Here is a 20,985-nt window from a genome sequence, read left to right as displayed (position 1 = left end):
AAGCCAACCAACCAACCACAAATCATGAAACAATAACCAGGTCCTCTGAGAACTATTTAGCTTTGAATAGTCAACAACATCTAGATAAAAATTCAAAATGGATTACGACAAAGAAGGCACTACACATGCTTCTTCCCTTTCTTTCTTTCTTTTCTTCGGAGAGGGGAACAGATTTTAGAACTAATAATCTTCTAATTAAGTCATACAAAAAAGTGTTCTCAGGATACAAGGCATTGAGAGTAAACAAATCGCTTATGCATGAATTTTAGGAATTGACTTATAGGAGTAAACTCAGTGGGCAACACAAAAATACATACTCTTAAATTCTAGTGATTACGTTTAAAAGTCACAATATATAACATTCCAGTTTTCTACTTATTAAAAGCAAAACTCTTGGCGTTTTTTGAAAACTTATCTCCTCACTCGATTGCTGTCTCATTGGTAGCCCCCAACTCAGTCATTACAATTTTATGTGAAATATATTCTCCTGAATTATTTCTAGCTGTTCGATTAATTAAGCAAGGATATTTCAGCCTCATTTCTTTTATCCCACAACACACTTACATGGAATGGTCCTCAGGTAGAGATTATCTCTGATCACTTGCTGCAGCTTGTGGTCAACTGATCCTTTCTGAAACTGAAGACTCAGGTAATGTCGCAAATCTTTATTAATGACTTTGCCTACAAAAACAAAACACATTACTGTTAGATCTCCAGTTAAATACAGAACAATTAATTAAACACCTTAAATCACTTAGCTATAAACAGTAAAATAAAGAATTTCACTAAAAGAGAATTTTTATAGGTATTAAAATTTGTACCTGCAATATAATAAGCATACTTTGGTAGGGCAGGGGAAAGGAATAGATCAGAAACTATGGCAAATATCAAGTTACTTCATTCAATTCCAAGGCTTTAATACCACCTGTTTACTGACAGCTGCCAACATCATATCATGTCTCTATCTTGACCTCTCCCCATCAAGCTCCAACCAATCACACTCATTCATATATACTACAGGTCTATCTGGAAGTCAAACAACCACTCTACATTTCAGAGAGCCAACACAAAACACTTAGTTCTATCCATCCTCCAACGTTTTCCTCTTCTTCAGATTTCCTCACTTTAATAAATCATAGCACCATCTACCCAGTAAGGAACCCTGAAAACAGTGAGTTAAATGTCTGACTGCTAACCTCTAGGTCAGCAGTTCAAACCTATGTGAGTCAAACCAGGTTGGCTGCTGCTGTAATGGTTTACAGTCTAGGACTGAAAACCCATGGAGCAGTTCTACTCTGTCTTATCCAGTGGCTTTGAGTTGGAACTGACAGTCATCCATGGATTCTACCCAGTGGAACAAATAATCCCCAAACCTTGAAGTCATCCTTATTTCTATTATAAGATGTATTTCCTATATCCCAGATCAAATCCATTGGTACTTTTTGTTAGTTCTACCCCCAGAATAGATTATTACCCTGTCTATTGCTCTCTACTTTCATTGCCACGATCTTAGTGCCTAAGTTACTATCATCTCCCTTTCAGAATTCTGCAACAACCTTCTAATTAACCTCTTTCTGCATAAATTCTTATATCCTTCCTATTCCCTAGAATAAGACTTAAAACACAATTCAGACCATCACTGTTGTCAGAGCCCCCAGTGACTATTCACTAGACTTCTAATAAAGTCTAAACCCTTGAACAGGGACTTAAAGGTTCTACATATTTTGTCTTAGGCTATATGACCCAAGCCTGCTCACTCTTCCTTCTCTCAAACTATATGCCACCCCCACTGGTCATCTGTCTGATCGTCGAAAGGACAAATTAAGCATTACCTCAATGCCTTCTGCCTACTATGGGATTAAGTGGGCATTTTCTGCCCATCTGCCTGATTCTTAGATACAATGGAAATAAGTAAGGGAATGGTTTACTTTCCTGGTATTTGTGAGGGAGAAAGAAATATACTAGGGGCCCCAAAATAATGAAAATTGGTCTATAGATCCTAATATAGCTCAGGTGGGAAAACATCTATAATGAAACTCAGAAACATGAATAAATTCAGGCTGTTAAAAGTTTCAATGCATAAATCTTCAGTCAAAAGAACTCATAACTATAAATCCACACTTTCTGAAAACAAGCAAATTAACATTTATGTCAAGTTTTCCTTGAAGAACTGGTGTATACAGTAACTGGCTATTATTTAGATAAACCCTGCGTCATACTGCGATGGGTGTGGACATAAAACCAGCTGTAAATCGATCTAATTGCCAGCATTGTCTCATCTTTTCCACATGTATAATCTAGGAGACTTTGTCAAACACTTGTTCAAGTCAAGACACAACATGCCCCCATTATTCTCTAAGGCAGCAGTAATTGCTGAATTTTTTAAAGAGGAGAAATGAGGTCAGTTAGAAACTGATTCATGGTAATCGCCCCATTTCTTTCTTAAATGCTCACTTTCTCTCTTTATATTTCTGTATCTATAAGCATTAATTTTTAATAATCTCTTCAAGTGCAGCCACAGTTTAACTTTCGGGCAAGTGAACTGAAGTTTTCACAATCTACCTCTTTCCCTTTTGGAAACTGGGACATTTGTCTTTTTCCAGGCTCCTGGCACTTCCCACATTCTCCACAATTTCACAGCGATTACGGACAATAGCCTTGAGATCATATCTGAGAGCCCGGTTGACTCCCAGGAGACAATTCACTTGAGTCTTCCAAATTTAAATTCATTTAAAGTGAACAATACTCTAGCATCTCATTTGGGAGGTGGTTAATGCCCCCTTGCTCTCCCTTTTCAGGTGGTTTTACCTTTTTATGTTGGCAAAGTATTTTTCCTAGTTGAAGAAAATGGAAGCAAAGTTAAAACTATGTAGGTTTGATTGTCTCTGTAGACAGTTAACACAAAGAAATCTTTTTTCAGACAGTGAGCCTACTTTTTTTTTTTTGCTTTCTGAAGCATCTTGTTGAGTTTAACTCCTTCTGAGCTGTGGTCTATCAAAAAGAAAATTTTCTTAAATGTTTATTTCTTAAAGTTTTCTTAGCATTGACCACCACCTGAAAGAATGGCAAGAAAGACCTGATGGTCTCCTTCTGAAATAGAAAAGGAAAGCTTAATGGGTCACAACAGAACACTGTCAAATCCAGTGCTAGAAGATAAGCCTCCTAGGTTGGAAAGCACTGCATAATATCCACCACAATGGACTCAAACATTTCAACAATCATGACAATGGGATAGGACCAGGCAATGTTTTGCTTTGTTGTACATAAATGTTTAAACATTCGGCATCTAAAACCAAAAGGCTGGTAGTTTTAGCCCACCTTGTGGTTTCGCCGAGAAAAGATGGGGTAATCAGATACCAAGAGTTTGATTACCTAGAAAACATGGTAAGATGGTTTTGCTTGGTCACATGAGTTACTCAGTTCGAATCAACTTGACGACAATTAACAAAACTTAGCACTGTATAATTGGGTAGTATTCCTTCTATCTTCCAAACATACCCATCATTTAAGAGACTTGAACTACTCAGAGCATTCTGTGTGTAGCAGTTACAAAATCTGGTGTCAACTTGAGACTAGTAAGAGTGAAGGGATGGAGTCTAGCCTATCAATCAGGTCGCAGCTTGATGACCTCATTTGGAGGTGCAATGGAGATCAATAGCTCACTGGAGGCCAGATACACTCACTCTCTGCTACACATTCCAGTTGACAATCCATATGGAGCTACGCTGATAGACCCTTGAAACCTGGAGCTGAAGGAGCCACATGGTGAAACCCACACCAGCGCTGAGATGCTTTCACTGCCACTGATCCACAACTTTCCACCCACTGGCCTGGGATCTTCCTGCATGAGGAGTCATTGGATATGTTGTGTGAGTCTGAAGAATTTATAGACGGGTGTTGGGCATATAGGCTAATATCGGATTTATGGACTTCATCTGGACTAGGCTAGGATGTTTTCTCAATATACAAGTGCTCTTTTATATACACCTTTCTTATACACATAGGAGTGTCTATGAATCTGTTTCTCTAGGCCACCCGGATTAACGCTGCATTCACAAAAGTGTCTTGGAATGACTTGTTTTCTTTTTTTAAAGAAATGTCTAGTCTTAGAACCACACCTATGCATACTATAATATTTTTGAAACCTGTTTACCACAAAGTCAAATTATGGGCATAACCAAGTCCCTGTTGGTTTCCTTTCTATGACTATAAAATGGTCTGGCGACTTTCCCCAATAAGCTGTTCAATATACATAGCTTACCACACTAATGTTACTAACAATTCCGTTCTTGTTAGATCTAGACTCAGAGACATGGGGTACTTTATTGCTTCCTCCACCTCTGGACCTTCTATAGCAGGAAGGAAGTGTCACCAAGGTGACCAAAGAGAGTCATACAAATTTAACTCTTGTCTGGTTTTTTGGTTCAAGGCAGGGGCCTTGAACAAAATGAAGCCAATTGTAGTCAGTTTGTTTGTGAAACTTAACTAAATTTGAACAGAGCTTTTCTAGAAAAGCAATATCTAAATATTTCATCATAAAATATATTCTGTGGTACAAAAGTGAGTAAAAACATTGTATATGGTTGTTTAACACAGACATTTGTAGGCTACATGAAGGCCAAGGTCATGGCTTATTTTTATAGATTTAGTCCTAGGCATTTAGCAGATAGAGTGAATAAATCAGCTTACTTTTGTATTTGTCATTGTTAAGTTAAACATCTCCATTCTCAATGATGTGGAAATTTAGAAGATACATCTCACTGAACTAATACAACACTTTTTAGTCTATATACAATTTTATCTTAAACTGTGTTTTAAACATTTAAATTGATTTTATTGTGACTCCTTCAACATGCTAAAATAAATTCATCTATTAAGTCTTTAAAATTAGATTTTAATTATAGTTTATATGCAATCTCTTAAATTCTGTCCTTTATTTATTAACATTTTAAAATGTATTCACAAAATGATATCTGACTACCCTGCAAGATTATATAAGCCTAAATTAATCATTCATATCTATTGTTTTCTAGCTCTATTGTGAATAATAAATCCTGAGCAAAATTTTTTTTTCTTAATTCCTTCCTCTATTCTTTCTAGGGGGAATGGAAAATGAAAACTGTGAACACTGACAACTCTGAGTGTTATTTTAGGACTTATTATTACTATTATTAGACCTAATATTTTTCAGTGCTCAGTTTGACTAATGAACGTTATGTGCTTTCTAAGAATTTTATATGTTTTAATTCACTTAATCCACATGACAACCTTTGAAGTAGGCACTGTTATTATCAGCATTTTACAAGCAGACACTGAAGTGGTTAAATAAAATTCAGCAAAGGTCACATAGACATTGGTGGCAGACTTGAGATTTGAACCTAGGCAACCTGTGCTAGACTAATTTTCATTCATTTTCTATCACTTATATTTTGCATATCTAAATCATATATTTATATACCTAGAAAATGTTACTATATACTGTATATACTCTAGTAAAAGCCAACCCTAAAATCAGCCGAGACACAAATTTTACCACAAAAACTGCATAAAAATGTGTAAAACTTGGCTTATACATGAGTGTATATGGTATATAGCTATAGATTATACACATATACATATTTCAATTAATGATGACCATATGCTTATTGCATCTAAATACTATTTATAAACATACCCCCATACACCCTGGTGACAACATGGCTAAACTACTCAGCTGCTGACTAAATAGTCATCAGTCCGAACTCACCACCCTCTCCATAATAAAGACACAGCCATTTGCTTTTGAAAAGATGTATAGCCCTGAAAACTCTATAGAGCAGGGCTATCTGTTCTATAGCTTATGATCAAGAACCGATAGTACTGTAAATCATGGGGGAAGGGAGACAACTGTCAGTGTGAGATATTAAAATAATAATTTATAATTTATCAAGGGGTCACGAGGGTAGAAGGAGGACGAGAAAAAGGAGGAGCTGATACCAAGAACTCAAATAGAAAGTAAATGTTTAGAAAATAATTATGGCAATATATGTATAAATATGCTCAATACAATTGATGTATGCATTCTTATGAGCTGTAGGAGCCCCCAATAAAATGATCTTTTAATTAAAAAAATTTACCAAAAAAAGAAAATATCTGAGTATGTACTAGAGAAAAGAGATGAGTTCAAACTCAACCGGCCGAGACTTTGATTTTGTCAAAGTCTGTGTTCATTAGATATGGGGATCTTGTAGTAGTAACTGCTTACCAAACTTAACTTGGCAATGAGCCCATCAAAATACTTATAGGGTCAGATGGAAATTGAGCATAATACAAGAAAACAAAGATTGATTCAGAAGTTATGTTAACTGGGATGACACCTGGCAGTCTGTGGACATAGCTGAGATTTAAAAGGGCTTGTGCTCAGTACGGAAACTTGGGGGCCTCCATACGGGTCTTGATGTCCCCAGGGCTGCACAAAGAAATGTACCTTCAGGATGGAGAAAAGATCTAATAATGATGAGTACAAGAATTAAGGAAATGTTCTAAAATTGACCGTAGCGATGATTGTACAACTCTTATTAATATGATTGAACTGTTGAATTGTAAAGTTTGTGAAATATGTGTCAATTAAACTGTTAAAAATAGAACCAATGGTGCTGAAGGAAGAAGTCCAAGCTGCACTGAAGGCATTAGGCAAAAACAATGCTCCAGGAATTGACAGACTACCAAATGAAATATTTCAACAAGCTGATGAAACCCTAGAAACCTCACTCATCTATGCCAAGAAATTTGGAAGATTGAAACCTAGGCAACTGTGTATAAAAGATCCCTATGGGTGTCCATTCCAAAGAAAGGTGACCCAACAGAATGCACAAATGATACAACAGTCATTAATATCACATGCAAGCACAATTTTGCTGAAGATCATCCAACTATGGTTGTAGCAGTACATTGAGAGGGAGCTCCCAGAAATCCAGGCCAGATTCAAAAGAGGCCATGGAACAAGGAACATCACTGCTGAAGTCAGATGTACTTCACTAAATAGGTGGTGCTGGAGCTGAAATGTGAAGGGTACCCAGCAGCTAACTAGGCGCAAAGGAGGGAGAGGGTTTTGGGGGGAGGGGCAGGGGGTATAGAACATAAAAAGGTCTTCGAGGTGGGAAAGGACACAGTGCTCAGAGGAACTGAGAGGCATCCAGTGTAGCTGTCAACTGCAAGAAGGGAGGAAGAATTCCTACAAACTGAGTCTCAAAAAGTTCAGAGACTACTGAGTTGAGCAGAACCTTGTAATAATTTAATATGATGCTAATTACATCAACTCATCTGGGTCTCACAGTAGAGTCCTTTACAATTGCTATAAACTGAGAACTATGGACATGTTCTTGTTAGCCATTGGTTCCATGCCATGTTTGTGCCCAAACACCATCTCATTATTTCTGTTCTGCCTTCTTCTTCAAGTGAGCTGCAGCACACTTGGTTCATTTCCTGCACAACAAAAGTTTCCTACCTATCTGCACATCTTTATGATTATTTTTTGCATTTCACAATCAGGAGAACTGGTAGCATAGCTGGAGAAAATACTCTTTGGCTTCAGTAACCTATACATCTGAAAAATGCCAACACAACCTACCAAACTAAAAACATCATATTCCCAAAAGCTTAACAGTATTTTTAAAAAGTTTTAAAAACATTTTATTAGGGGCTAATACAACTCTTATCACAATCCATACATATACATACATCAATTGTATAAAGCACATCTGTACATTCTTTGCCCTAATCATTTTCTTTCTTTTTTTTACATTTTATTAGGGGCTCATACAACTCCCATCACAATCCATACATATACATACATCAATTGTATAAAGCACATCCGCACATTCCCTGCCCCAATCATTCCCAAAGCATGTGCTCTCCAATCAAGCCCTCTGCATCAAGTCCTCTTTTTTTTTTCCCTCCTCCTTCCCCGCTCCTCCCTCCCTCATGTGCCCTTGGTAATTTACACATTATTATTTTGTCATATCTTGCCCTATCCGGAGTCTCCTTTCGCCCCCCTCCCTGCCATCCATCTCCCAGGGAGGAGGTCACATGCGGATCCTTGCAATCAGTTCCCCACTTCCAAAGCACTCACCCTCCACTCTCCCAGCATCGCCCCTCACACCCATGTTCCTGAAGGTATCATCCACCCTGGATTCCCTGTGCCTCCAGCCTCCATATGCACCAGTGTACAACCCCTGCCCTATTCAGTCCTTCAAGGTAGTTGGGGGGAGGAAGCATCCAGGATCTGGGGGAAAGCTGTGTTCTTCATTGGTACTACCTCGCGCTCTGACTGACCCATCTCCTCTCCTAAACTCCTCTATGAGGGGATCTCCAGTGGCCGACACTTGAGCCTTGGGTCTCCACTCTGCTCTTCCCCCTTCATTCAATATGGTATATATATACACACACACACACACACACACATATATATACACACACACATATATATACACACACATACATACATATATATATATCTTTTTTTTTTTGCATGATGCCTTATACCTGGTCCCTTTGGCACCTCGTGATCGCACTGGCTGGTGTGCTTCTTCCATGTGGGCTTTTTTGCTTCTGAGCTAGATGTCCGCTTGTTCCCCTTCAAGCCTTTAAGACCCCAGACACTATCTCTTTTGATAGCCAGGCATCATCAGCTTTCTTCGCCACATTTGCTTATGCACCCATTTGTCTTCAGCGATCCTATCATGGAGGTGTGCAGCCAATGATATGATTTTTTGTTCTTTGATGCCTGGTAACTGATCCCTTCGGGACCACTCGATCACACAGGCTGGTGTGTTCTTCCATGTGGACTTTGTTGCTTCTGAGCTAGATGGCCGCTTGTTTATCTTCAAGCCCTTAAGACCCTAGTCACTATCTCTTTTGATAGCCAGGCATCATCAGCTTTTTTCACCACCTTTACTTGTTCACCCACTTTGGCTTCAGCCGTTGTGTTGGGAGAGTGAGCATCATAGAGTGCCAATTTAATAGAAGAAAGTATTCATGCATCGAGGGAGTGCTTGAGTAGAGGCCCAAGGTCCTTCCGCCACCTTAATATTAAACCTATAAATGTAGACACATAGATCTATTTCCCCATCCTCATATATATATTTTTGCATGTACATGTCTTTGTCTAGACCTCCATAAATGCCCCTTGACTCCTGGCTCCTTCCTCCATCTCCCTTGACTTTCCTCCTGCCCCACTACCATGCTCCGTCCCCACCTGGGCTACAGCTATACCTCTTCTCTACGCAACCTTACCCTTGATCATTCCCCACCAGGCCTGCCACTCCCCTCTCACTACTATTTTGGGTCCCATGTTGTTCCCTTGTCTCTGTGTTTGTTAACACCACTTCCTTACCCCCCCTCCCCTCCCCCACCCCAAGTCCCCCCAGAACTGTCTGTCCCATTGTTTTTCCTCCAGATAGTTCATCCAGCCTGTCCTATTCAGACAGACCTGTGGAGACACTAACATGCACGAAAACAAGACAGAGGAAAACAAAGCAACAGTATTCAACCAGACAACAAAACAACAAAAACAAACCACTGACAAAAAACAAAACAAAACACTTCACAAAAGAAAAGCTTGTAGTTCGTTCAAGGATCGTTTGCTGGCCCTTAGGAGCGTTTTCCAGTCCAGTCTGTTGGGGTACCACGCCCTGGCCCCAAAGTCCACTTTCAGCATTCCCTGGGGACCTTGCCACTCCATTCCCTTGCTGTTCCGCTGCACTCCCCCAGTGCTTTGCCTAGGTGTGGTGGGATCAGGTCAGGTGCAATTCCCACACTGTGTCTCTGGTGCTGTCCCCTGTATCGCCCTTAGTCACTGAGGGGCTTCATGTCTCATAGTAGGGCCAGCCATGTTGTTCTCTCTAACAGTATTTATTACATGGAGAATTCCACATTCATGCAGCAAAAAATAGCTTCATTATATTCAAATTATACTTAAATAAAATCCATTGCAGGGCAGTGAATTTTTTAATGTTGCTCCTCTAACCAAAACCTTTAATCCCCACCAAATGACCTTTCTCGACATGGGGCTGGTGAGAGGTGGGGAAAGGTACCGATAGGATTCACCTGTGAGTACTTTTGTGCAGGAGGCTGGCACGGAATTAGGAAAGTTGAGCTTGCTGACCTACAGAAGTGGAGCTGAGTGCCTATGGGCTCAGGCTTACTGGAGTGGAGTGACTCTGGGCACTCAATCTAGGAAGCTGGACTTACTGACCCAAGAGTGTGGTATGTATGCCCTTACTTGCGGTGAATTATTTTTGCTACTCCTAGCAAATGACTTTTCCATGAGGGGTCTGGGTCAGAAGGAGGGGAAAGATGCCTATTGTGTGATTGCCACTTGTTGGGCACATGGTGCGCCATCTCAGAAACAGGGGTGGGCTCTCACTACCAGCAAGAGAGGAGAGCCAGCAGTAGAGAGCATCCTTCAGACCCTGCATCTGGCTTGCCTTTGTCTGGCCAGCATCTGATTCTTGGGATTTGTGGTCTACCACTGGACCTGATTCCACCAGTTTCTACAGCCTTGGGATGAATTTTTGATTTGGGGACTTACTAGAACCACAACTACATGGAATCGTTTTTCTACACGTTGCGAGTGCTCTGCAGTCACTGTAGCAAATTGAACCCAGAACCCTGGGATAGAAGGGAATATACTATGGGGTTGATAACAGGGATAATCTCTGAAGACTTGGACAGCTGAGATGTCTTTAATCTCCACCTTTGGGGGATTAGTTTTCTATTAATTTTTCTAAAAGAAATTTTTTCCACACCATGAATACTGTATTTGCAAATCATAATAGTTTTTTCTAAAAAAAAAAAATCTGACGCATGGCCAGTGATCTGAGTTATAAGAAAAACAGCTTGTTAGCCCTATAAGAAAATGTTGTACCTATATACTAGGGGGTTTCAAAGCATTCATGGGGAAAATCCACTAGTTTTCAATTCCATTTTCAACAAAATCTTTAAAGTCCTCTCCTAGGTTCTCATTTGTTAGATGGCCTGATTAGTACTCATCACTTTGGCCTGCCTTGCTAGCCCCCGCATCCAACAATTTCCCCTACTGGTTTTGGTTTTATGCCCGCTCTACCTGGGACCAACAGTGTACCTAAAAATCCTGTTGGCGAGGACTAGCATATTGACCCCTTGTCCACCTGCTCTTTCAAGCAGACACCCAGGCAGAATTCTGAAGTTCACATGAAGAAGCTCCTGTTCTGGGACGCAGGTGCTGGCCATCACAGGTGAGTATGGCACCTGCCTGCCTCTCTCAATGATTGTAATTGTGGCAGGTCTAGATCTATGTTTGCTCATCTTAAGCACACCAAAATGGGACTTCAAATAAGGTAATTCCTATACCGATAGTATTTTTGCTGTAGTTGTCAAAGACAGAACGTTTTCATTAAGTAGTACCATCAGAAGTAATGTTTTGATATATACTGATGTGGTCAAATATTTATGAAGTCTTATAAATGAAAAGGGGTTACAAAGTAGAATGCTCAGTATGGTGCCAATTTGAAACATTTTGAGGATCTGTAAATAAAAAATTTAAAGGATACACATAAAGCAAAACCATACTTAAACACTTAATCATATTAAAGTGGGAGTTTCCCCCCATTATCCTTTTCTTTCTTTTTTATTCTTTTATTTAAGAACCTCTTTTTTCCTTCCTACTTTTGCATTTTCACATTTTCTACATTAAAAATCTATTACTATGAGGGAAAGGATAGTTTTGCAAACTAAAAGTAAACCATGTTTTCCCAAACTGTGCTCTTCACAGGCCATTAGTAAGAAAGGAAGCCTACCCCTATGAACAGTTAAACCTAAAACTTATAAAAATGTTATACAGAAAAGTTATTTTCCTCTAGTCATTTGTCTTCAAAATAAGTATTACGTTAACCATATCTAAAAGTTAAATTGCAATTACTTCGTTTCTAACAAACTATGAAATTAAAATCTACACCTGAAAATAAAATGAAAACCATCATTCTAACAAAGAAAACAAAATCACCATAACTTTCATATCAGGCAAAGCTAAGTCAAGTAGAACTGTGATAGCAAAGCAAGGGAGAAGAAAACAAAACAAAACAAAAACCAAACTATCAAAAGTAGGTCCTTTTCTCTTTTAAAGCTTTTATTTGATGGGCTAATGCAGATTTAGTACTTGAAGACAGTATTTTTAAAGTGCTATCCTAAGGCTATTTACAATTTTTTCTTTGTGATAATGTCAGAAATCATTAGCAAACCTGTCATAATGCCAGACAACTATTGCCTGGCTGGCACAACAATAACTGAGTCATACTATTAATGCTTCATCCTTTTGACAGGAGGGTACAAAGCCTTCTATTGTGCCCTGTCGCTTTCCCTGACAACAGAGTAACCGGGCTTAGTAGACTTTGCAAATCAAAGTTGTGCACCTAACAGACTGGCCAAGGCTTGAGGTGGAAGATGGGTTGCTAATGTGTCATTGTAACAGTTGGTAAAGGGAGAGCTGAAAGGGAAAGATGGAAGTACTTGATGAGAAGTCTGACCTGAGAAAGATCACCACTCAAGATTTTAGATTTTATTTTAAAGGACATCATCATTATGTAAACAATTTCTGAACACAAGTAGTTGTTTGGAATAATTAATCTCTTTTTCTCTGCAGCTTTTAATAATTAAAAATTTCATGAATTCCTAAAATTAGATAGTAAAAGGTCCTAAAAACTCATCAAAATTGGTGTGAATCTAGGGAGAGACAAAAGTCAATAAACAAAATCCTATTAAGTACTTCCCATTTCCATTTCTAATGTCTATCTTTCATCAGTCACACATTAACATATTTTGAAAATAGTATTGAGATGTGATTGTCTAAAATGTCCTAGAGTTTCAAAGAAATGTACTAGAATAAGCAATAAATCGGCCAAGTGTGCACACACCCTCAATTCAGAGTCCTCCATTAAAAATCCTCTCCCTGTCCAACACAACCATAAACGGAGTGAATCAATATAAATGGATGTAAATACAAATGGAAGTGACAGGGGTCTCTAGGTTCCCATTTCCCATGAAAGGACCTCGACCAAACAATGAAAGGAAAAAAAAGCGGTACTGGATTACCAAAATGATGACAAGAAATGGTCCTATTCCAAGTGATAATGGGGTTACATATTTCTACACCAACTAACCAGAGTTGAGAGACTCAAACTGAATCAGAAGTTTCTAGAAAACATGGAAAAATAAGTCACTTTGCTTTGGTACAAAACAAATACTCAAAAATAGGGAAAATCAGTAAGTATATGTATAATGAAATATTTGGAAGTAAAAATGTGATTATATCACGAAGTTTTAGCATTATATTGCTTGGTTAAAAGGCTTTAAATGAAATCCTGTCTTTAGAAAATTGAAGGGTCACTTAAGTACAAGGTGCCATTTTAATATGCATTGTGGTTAGAATCTGTAAGCTTTTGTGAGATACAAGATGAGAAGATTCTGGGGAAAGGCAAGAAAAAAAGGTAAATTGTGGGCTACAAAGTATCTGAAACTCATAAAGATTAGTTTAGAGCTATGAATAGGGCATCTTAACTTATCAGAAGTACCTGACAAAAATCTAGTCTCAGTAAGACATGTGGTGCATAGGAATTTTCATTTACTATTGATGGGGACGAGTTAAAATAGATGATTGAGTTAAAGTAATGTTTGCCAAAATAATACTACCCTTTGTGGAGTGTTGAACTGATCCAGGGGTGCTGCAAAACCATATACCCACACTTTATCCTGGATTATGTGCTACAGTACAAATGTTTTTTAATTGTGGGGGTAGGTATGGAGTTGTTTATTTGTTTGTTTCTGAAAAGGTGGTTGTGTTATACAGGGTTCTCTAGAGAAACAAAACCAGGACACTTATGATTTAAAAAAAATCATTTTATTGGAGGCCCTTATAGTTCTTATAACATTCCATATATCAATTGTATTTGTACGTATGTTGCCATCATTTCAAAAATATTTTCTACTTGAGCCCTTGGTATAAGCTCCTCTTTTATTCCCTCCCTTCCTCACCTTCTCACCCTTATGTATTCTTGATAAATTATATGTTGTTATGATTTTATAGATAGATATAAGATGTTTGTACAGCGAGAAGGAATATAACAGCTAATTAGTCCACACAGCAGTACAGAGAGTTCAGTTCAACTCACTTCTGTGTAACAGTTCATATACTGGAAGTCCTCTGACTCATGTGGGCTGCCAAGTCCAAGGTTAAAGAAGCAGACAGCAGAGTCCTCCCTGAAGCAAGGCAAGCAGAGTCTGCCCACAGGCATCAAGCAGCAGGGTGGGTCCCCAACAGCTTAGGGAAGCAGACCCAGATAGGATATCAAAAACAACAATGTAAGGTCACAGGATCCATCAGCCTCAAGCTCAAGCGATATATGCACCAGCAGCACAGCAAAGCAGGTCTTGAAGGTGCCTCAAGCTCTAGCGACCAGACCTGGCCCACAGGTAGTGTAGCTCACACATTGAGGCAGAAAACTAGCTAAAGCAGCAGCACACTCCAGCACGCTCTGATCACTACAGAGGGAGCGGGGCGGGGGAGCGGGGCAGGAGAAGGCCTTGTAGAACCATTTATCTATTTGCTCTCCAATCAAACTGCAACCTGATTAATCCCACGTGTTCCTATTGGCCAGGTTGGCACAATAAGCCTAACCATCACAGAGGTGGTAGGCCTACCTTTGAAATCTGTGAGTTGTTTGAAATCTGTGAGTTAAAAGGAGCAAAAGCTACAGAACAGGATTTAGTACACAATACCACCTATGAAGAGAGTACATAAACTTCTTAGGGGTATTATGAAAAAATATAATCTTGAATATGGTTATCTGTGTGGCAGGCTGTTGGAGAATTTTCTTTCATCACTGTGGTAGTTAGATAAATGTGTCAATTTGATATATGAAAGTATAGGGGTGGTATTCAACCTATCCATGAGGTCACAGCCTGATGGTGCCATCTTGTGGGCGTGGCCTCCCTTTTCATAAGGAGAGCCCTGGCTCTCTGGCCGCCTGACTTCACCTTCCTGTTTGCTGGCCACCCAGACAGCTGTAGGAGCCCTGCCATGTTTCCACCAACCTTGGCCCCTCAGGACTCTGCATCCACCTGCCTGAGATCTTCCTGCATTCTGCATCACTGCAACACTGCATGTGGTCCCAGTTCTCTGAAGAGGGACTTATGGACTAGTACCAATGGACTTGAGTTGGGCTGGGATGGTTCCTTGTTAACTAATTACTTCTTGATATCGTGTTCTTTCTTACACATATATGAATATCACTGGATTTATTTCTCTAGTCAACCCAGGACTGAAACAATCATTTCTCTGTATTGATTTTTTTAAAGCAATAAAAGCATAAGGTTTAAAAATGAAACCAACAAAAGCTTCCTATGCCCCTTAAGTGTTTAAGAATTAGAGTACAATGAAACCTTGGATGTGAAGAAAGCACAGGAGAGAAAGACCACCCTGGAGTAGAGCAGCTGGATGTCAAATCTGAGAGCTGAGTGAGGAGGCAAGCAGTGCCTAAGGTGAGAGTGCATCTCAGCCAGCTCTTCCCGACCTACACCTAGGATTTGCTGACTCAAGTACATAGTGACTGGCCCTTTAACAGGCCATTTCCACCCCCTATAAACTCATTTTTAAAAAGGTTTATTGGGACATTATTCATATATCATACAGTTCAATAGCTCAATCATATCCCATGAACTTTTTGAAACCCCCTTGTACAAAGTACACAAGAGTATGTACCCAATGAAGGGGAAGGCAACATACGGTCAGAGGAAGGCCTGCAAAACATGATGTAAGCAGCGAAGACCCTGGGAGGTCTGCAAATATTAATAGCAACAGAGTCAAATACTGTTATACACAGTGCTACATTAACAGTCATCTACTAGTAGATGCTTGGATAGACACAAAGCTGAAGAGATGTAGGAGGGAGGGTATATCCATGAATATGGGTAGATTTGATAGAAGTTATTTGCATCTGTATATTTACCTTTGCTACAAATATATTTATGAATGTGGTGGAGCATTCAAGGGACAGTATGAAAATTTCTTAGATATACTAAACACCGTGTGAGAATGAGTCCATGGGCTTATGGATGAAGACCATAGGCTCAGAGATACCTAGATTAATTGATATATGTAATTCACAAAGATATGAAGACATGTCCTTCATCCTACTTTGGTAATGCTGACTCAGTCTTAAAAACTTGTGAGTAGCCATCTAAGGTATAACTATTGGTCTCTACTTATCCAGAAACAGAAGAATGATGGCAAAGAAGAAGAAGAAGAAGACCAAAACCATATGGAAACATTTAGTCCGCTGAACTAATGGACCTTGCAAAAACCAGCCTCCATGACCCTGAGACCAGAAGAGCTAGATGGTGCTTGGACACCACTAACACTACTCACAAAAAGGGTAACATCAGACAGTTCTGGATAATGGAAGAAAAATGGGAAACAAAACCCCAAATTAAAACCCCAAAGAGACAAGGTTTTCTGACCAGAGAGAGACTGGTGGAACTCCAAGACTATGGCCCTTAATCATCCTTTAAGCCTGGAACTGAACTCACCTGCACCTTTAAATAAGTCACCACTTATGCAGTGACAAAGTACAGAGGGTTAAGAAAGACAGAAGGATGGAAACAGGAAATACTGGAAGAAACTAGGCTAAGGGATAGAACACTGAGGAGATTTGTAGTGGAGGAAGTAAACCACACTGCACATGAATTATTAAATGTCAGATTGATCATTTGTTGAAACCCTTATCTAGTTCACAATTTTAAAAAGTATTTGCCCACAAAAGAACAATAATTATGTCTGATGTGAAGAACAAGTTAATATTGGCTGGGAATGTGGATAGGAAATTGGGGAAGGGAGCACAGTGGGCATCCTAGGCAACAGGAAGAACTAGTGCAAAGCTTAGTGAACGAATTAAAAGCTGAGTGTTAGGGGATTGTAAAACCAAAGAGAGGTAGGACGCCCAGATCACATAAAGTTTTGACCAAAACACTCAAGGATTAGAACATGATTCTGAAGCAAACAAGTCACTGGAGATTTTGTCAAGAGGACAACAGGGCCAGAGTTGTGTTTCAGATGGATTCTTCAGGCAACAAAGTAGATCATGGAGAAATGGAGCATCATTGGAAGGCACTCAGGCTAGCACAAGATAAATTCAGCTAAAAGGCAATTACAATTGGAAGTAGAAGTTGTAATAGAAGAATCAATGCAGCAGAAAATTGGATTGGCAAAATAGGTGGTAGACTCAAGAAACATATATTGGACATAAAAAGTTAACCAAGACAAGACATAAATGATCACAGATATTTCCAGAGAGCGTGTGGGTCCAAATTTCAATTTAAAGGAATCGCTAATCAGTTATCAGGCATCAAAGAACAAAAAAAATCATATCATTGGGTGCACACCTCCATGATACGATCACTGAAGATAAATGGGTGCATAAGCAAATGAGGTGAAGAAAGCTCATGGTGCCCGGCTATCAAAAGCAAGTGTCTGGGGTCTTAAAGGCTTGAAGGTAAACAAGCGGACATCTAGCTTAGAAGCAACAAAGCCCACATGGAAGAAGCACACCAGCCTGTGTGATCAAGAGGTGTAGAAGGGATCAGGTATAAGGCATCATCAGAACAAAGAAATCTTACCATAGTGAATGAGGTGGGGGTGGAGTGCAGAGTGGAGACCCAAAGCCCATTTGTCAGCCACTGGAGATCCCCTTGCAGAGGGGTCTAGGGGAGGAGATGAGCCAGTTAAGGCGCGATGTAGCACTGATGAAAAATACAACTTTCCTCTAGTTCCTACATGGTTCCTCCCCCCGCGTCTCCCCCCCATCATGATCCGAATTCTACCTTGCAAGTCTGGCTAGACCAGAGGATGTACACTGGTACAGATAGGAACTGGAAACACAGGGAATTCAGGGTGGATGATCCCTTCAGGACCAGTGATGTGAGTGGCGATATTGAGAGGGCAGAAGGAGAGTGGGTTGGAAAGAAGGAACCCATTACAAGGATCTACATGTGACCTCCTCCATGGGGGACAAACAACAGAAAGGTGGGTGAAGGGAGATGTCGCACAGGCAAGATATGACAAAATAATAATTTATAAATTATCAAGGGCTCATGAGGGTGGGGGGAAGGGGAGGGAGGAGAAAAAATGCAGACCTGATGCCAAGGGCTTAAGTGGAGAGCAAATGTTTTGAGAATGGGGGCAATGAATGTACAAATGTGCTTTACACAAGTGATATATGTGTGGATTGTAATAAGAATTGTATGAGCCCCTAATAAAACAATTAAAAAAACAAAAAAACCAGAAACGAGAAACAAAAATAAATAAAAAGGAATTCCTTAAGGAGAAAAGAGGATGAGCTAAACAATTAATAACCTAAGAATACAGTTGAATAAAGCAGAACAATTCAAGAAATCTTGTTGAAAATGAAAAGGCTTACCATGCCCCCAAGTAAAAGGGAAACAAACAATATTACTATAAAAATACAGCTTTACGCTGAAGACAAAGCATGTATATAAGCAAGTGTGGTGAAGGAAGCTGATGGTGTCCAGCTATCAAAAGGTATAGCACTGGGGTCTTAAAGGTTTGAAGGTAAACAAACGGCCATCTAGCTTAGAAGCAACAAAGCCCGCATGGAAGAAGCACACCTGCCTATGCGATCACGAGGCGAAGGGATCAGGTATCAGGCATCAAAGAACAAAAAATCCTATCACTGTGAATGAGGGGGAGTGCCAAGTGGCGACCCAAAGCCCATCTGTAAGCCACTGGACATACCCTTACAGAAGGGTCATGGGGAGGAGACAAGCCAGTCAGGGTGCAGTGTAGAAACAATGAAACATAAGACTTTCCTCTAGTTCCTAAATGCTTCCTCCCCATCCACTATCATGATCCCAATTCTACCTTACAAATCTAGCTAGACCAGAGGATGGACACTGGTACAGATAGGAATTGGAAACACAGGGAATTCAGGGTGAATGATCGCTTCAGAACCAGTGGTGATATTGGTGATACTGGGAGGGTGGAGAGAGGGTGGGGAAGAAAGGGGGAACCAATTACAAGGATCTACATATAACCTCCTCCCTGGGGGATGGACAACAGAAAAGTGGGTGAAGGGAGATATTGGACAGTATAAGATATGACAATATAATAATATTTAAATTATCAAGGGTTCATGAAGGAGGGGGGAGCAAGAAGGGAGGGGGAAAATAAGGAGCTGATGCCAAGAGCTTAAGTGGAGTGCAAATATTTTGAGAATAAAGAGGGCAACAAATGTACAAATATGCTTTACACAATTTATGTATGTATGGATTGTGTTAAGAGTTGTATGAGCCCCCAATAAAATTATTTTTAAAATAGTTTAAAAATCTTTAGCTTTTTTGGTTTTGTTTGGGAGGATGGGTTAATATCAAAGCTTACCCAAGAGGCAAAAATATTATTTAAAGAGTCAAAATCATAAGACTAAAATGACAACTCTTGGGTGGAAACATCATGTGATAGCTATACTCCAGTTTGCACAAGTTTTCAAGTCATGGTGGTAATGATGGTTTAAAACAACTAACAATTTTTGAAATGTTTTCTTCAGAGAAGAATGAAGGGAATAATTCAGAACTCTATCTTTCCTGCTCAATGGCTACAATAATGGACTCAAACATGAGAACGATTGGGAGGATGGTGGAGGGCTGGCAGTGTTTCAATCTGCTATACATATACATGGGGTCGCTATGAGTCATAACCAAGTCAAAGGCACTTAACAACAGCATTAGTCTTGGAGGAAATATATTCAGATTTTACCTAACACACTTTGGATATGCTATCAAGTATGACCAGTCCCTGGGAAAGGATCTGCTTGGTAAAATAGAAGGGTTCTTCCTTGAAAAAGAGGAAGAACTTGCACAAGACGGGCTGACACAGTGGTGGCAACAATGGGCTCAAACAGAATCATTGTGAGGATAGTGCAGGAGCAGTGTTTCCTTCTGAGTTAGAAATGATTACACAGCAGCTAACAACATGACTGAATGAAAAGAAAAACCCTCTACTTTAAAGCTGCTGTGAGTAAACTAAAGGAGCTCTGGAGGCGGCGGCGGTTACACATTGGGATGCGAACCTCAAGGTTGGTAGTTTGAAAGCACCAGCTGCTCTGATGGAGAAAGAATGGGGCTTTCATCAACAATTATAGTCTTGGAAACTTGATCTACCTTGTCCTATAGGGTCGTTGTAAGTCAACATCAACTCAAGGGCAGTGAGATATTTTTTGTATTTTTTTGAGGGGGTAAATTAAGCAGTCCTGGTGGTAGAGTGGTATTACCCAAAAAGTTAATGGTCCTAGTCTACCAGCCCCTCTGTGGAAGAAAGATGTGATAAGCCTGCTTCTGCAAAGATGACAGTTTTGGAAACTGTTTCCAAAGGGAAAGTCTACTGTGCTGTGGGGTCACTGTGGGTAGACACCTAATGAGGATGACAACGTGGTGTTATTCTGTGTTGGAAAGGACTGGATGGCAACTACTACAAGAGGGGAAACTACAGTCACTATAAGAAGAAAAGTAAAGAAGTGACACTACAGAAAGACCTAGTAAATAGAGGCAAGGTAAGACCAATATACGAAGAGAACAGGTAGATCCACAAATCATCTCAACTTCTACGATGGGAAAAAAGATACTGCTTTATAACTAGAGAGAAGGGGTCACAATTAGGTCAGGAATAGAATGTGGTAAATATAAGTAAACAACACCCAATCTTTGTAGCACTCCAAGAACACATACCTTCAAATAAGATGGCATCACCTTGTTATTGACATTATAAGACTCTTTTACAACCCAAAAAATTAAAATTAATGTTTCTAAACTCTTTAAAAAGTAGGATTTAGGGGGAGCGGGAGGGAGGAGAAAATGAGGAACTGATACCAAGGGCTCAGGTAGAAAGCAAATGTTTTGAGAATGATG

General features: G+C 39.6%; 1 protein-coding gene across 5 annotated transcripts in view; it reads right to left on the bottom strand.

The window, feature by feature from the left end:
• The window catches only part of MAGI3 (membrane associated guanylate kinase, WW and PDZ domain containing 3), a 261,291-nt gene that overhangs the window by 101,191 nt on the left and 139,115 nt on the right, over nt 1-20,985 (bottom strand). For all 5 annotated transcript variants that reach the window (XM_075559542.1, XM_075559534.1, XM_075559539.1 and 2 more), the window contains exon 2: nt 565-681. In XM_075559542.1, the coding sequence (XP_075415657.1) occupies nt 565-681 (117 nt within the window). The remainder of the gene's footprint in view (nt 1-564; nt 682-20,985) is intronic.

The sequence above is a fragment of the Tenrec ecaudatus genome, chromosome 1, assembly GCF_050624435.1.
Source record: "Tenrec ecaudatus isolate mTenEca1 chromosome 1, mTenEca1.hap1, whole genome shotgun sequence".
In the NCBI taxonomy this organism is placed as follows: Eukaryota; Metazoa; Chordata; class Mammalia; order Afrosoricida; family Tenrecidae; genus Tenrec; species Tenrec ecaudatus.
The sequence above is the reverse complement of the archived record's forward strand: the minus strand, read 5'-3'. Positions and strand labels throughout refer to the sequence as shown.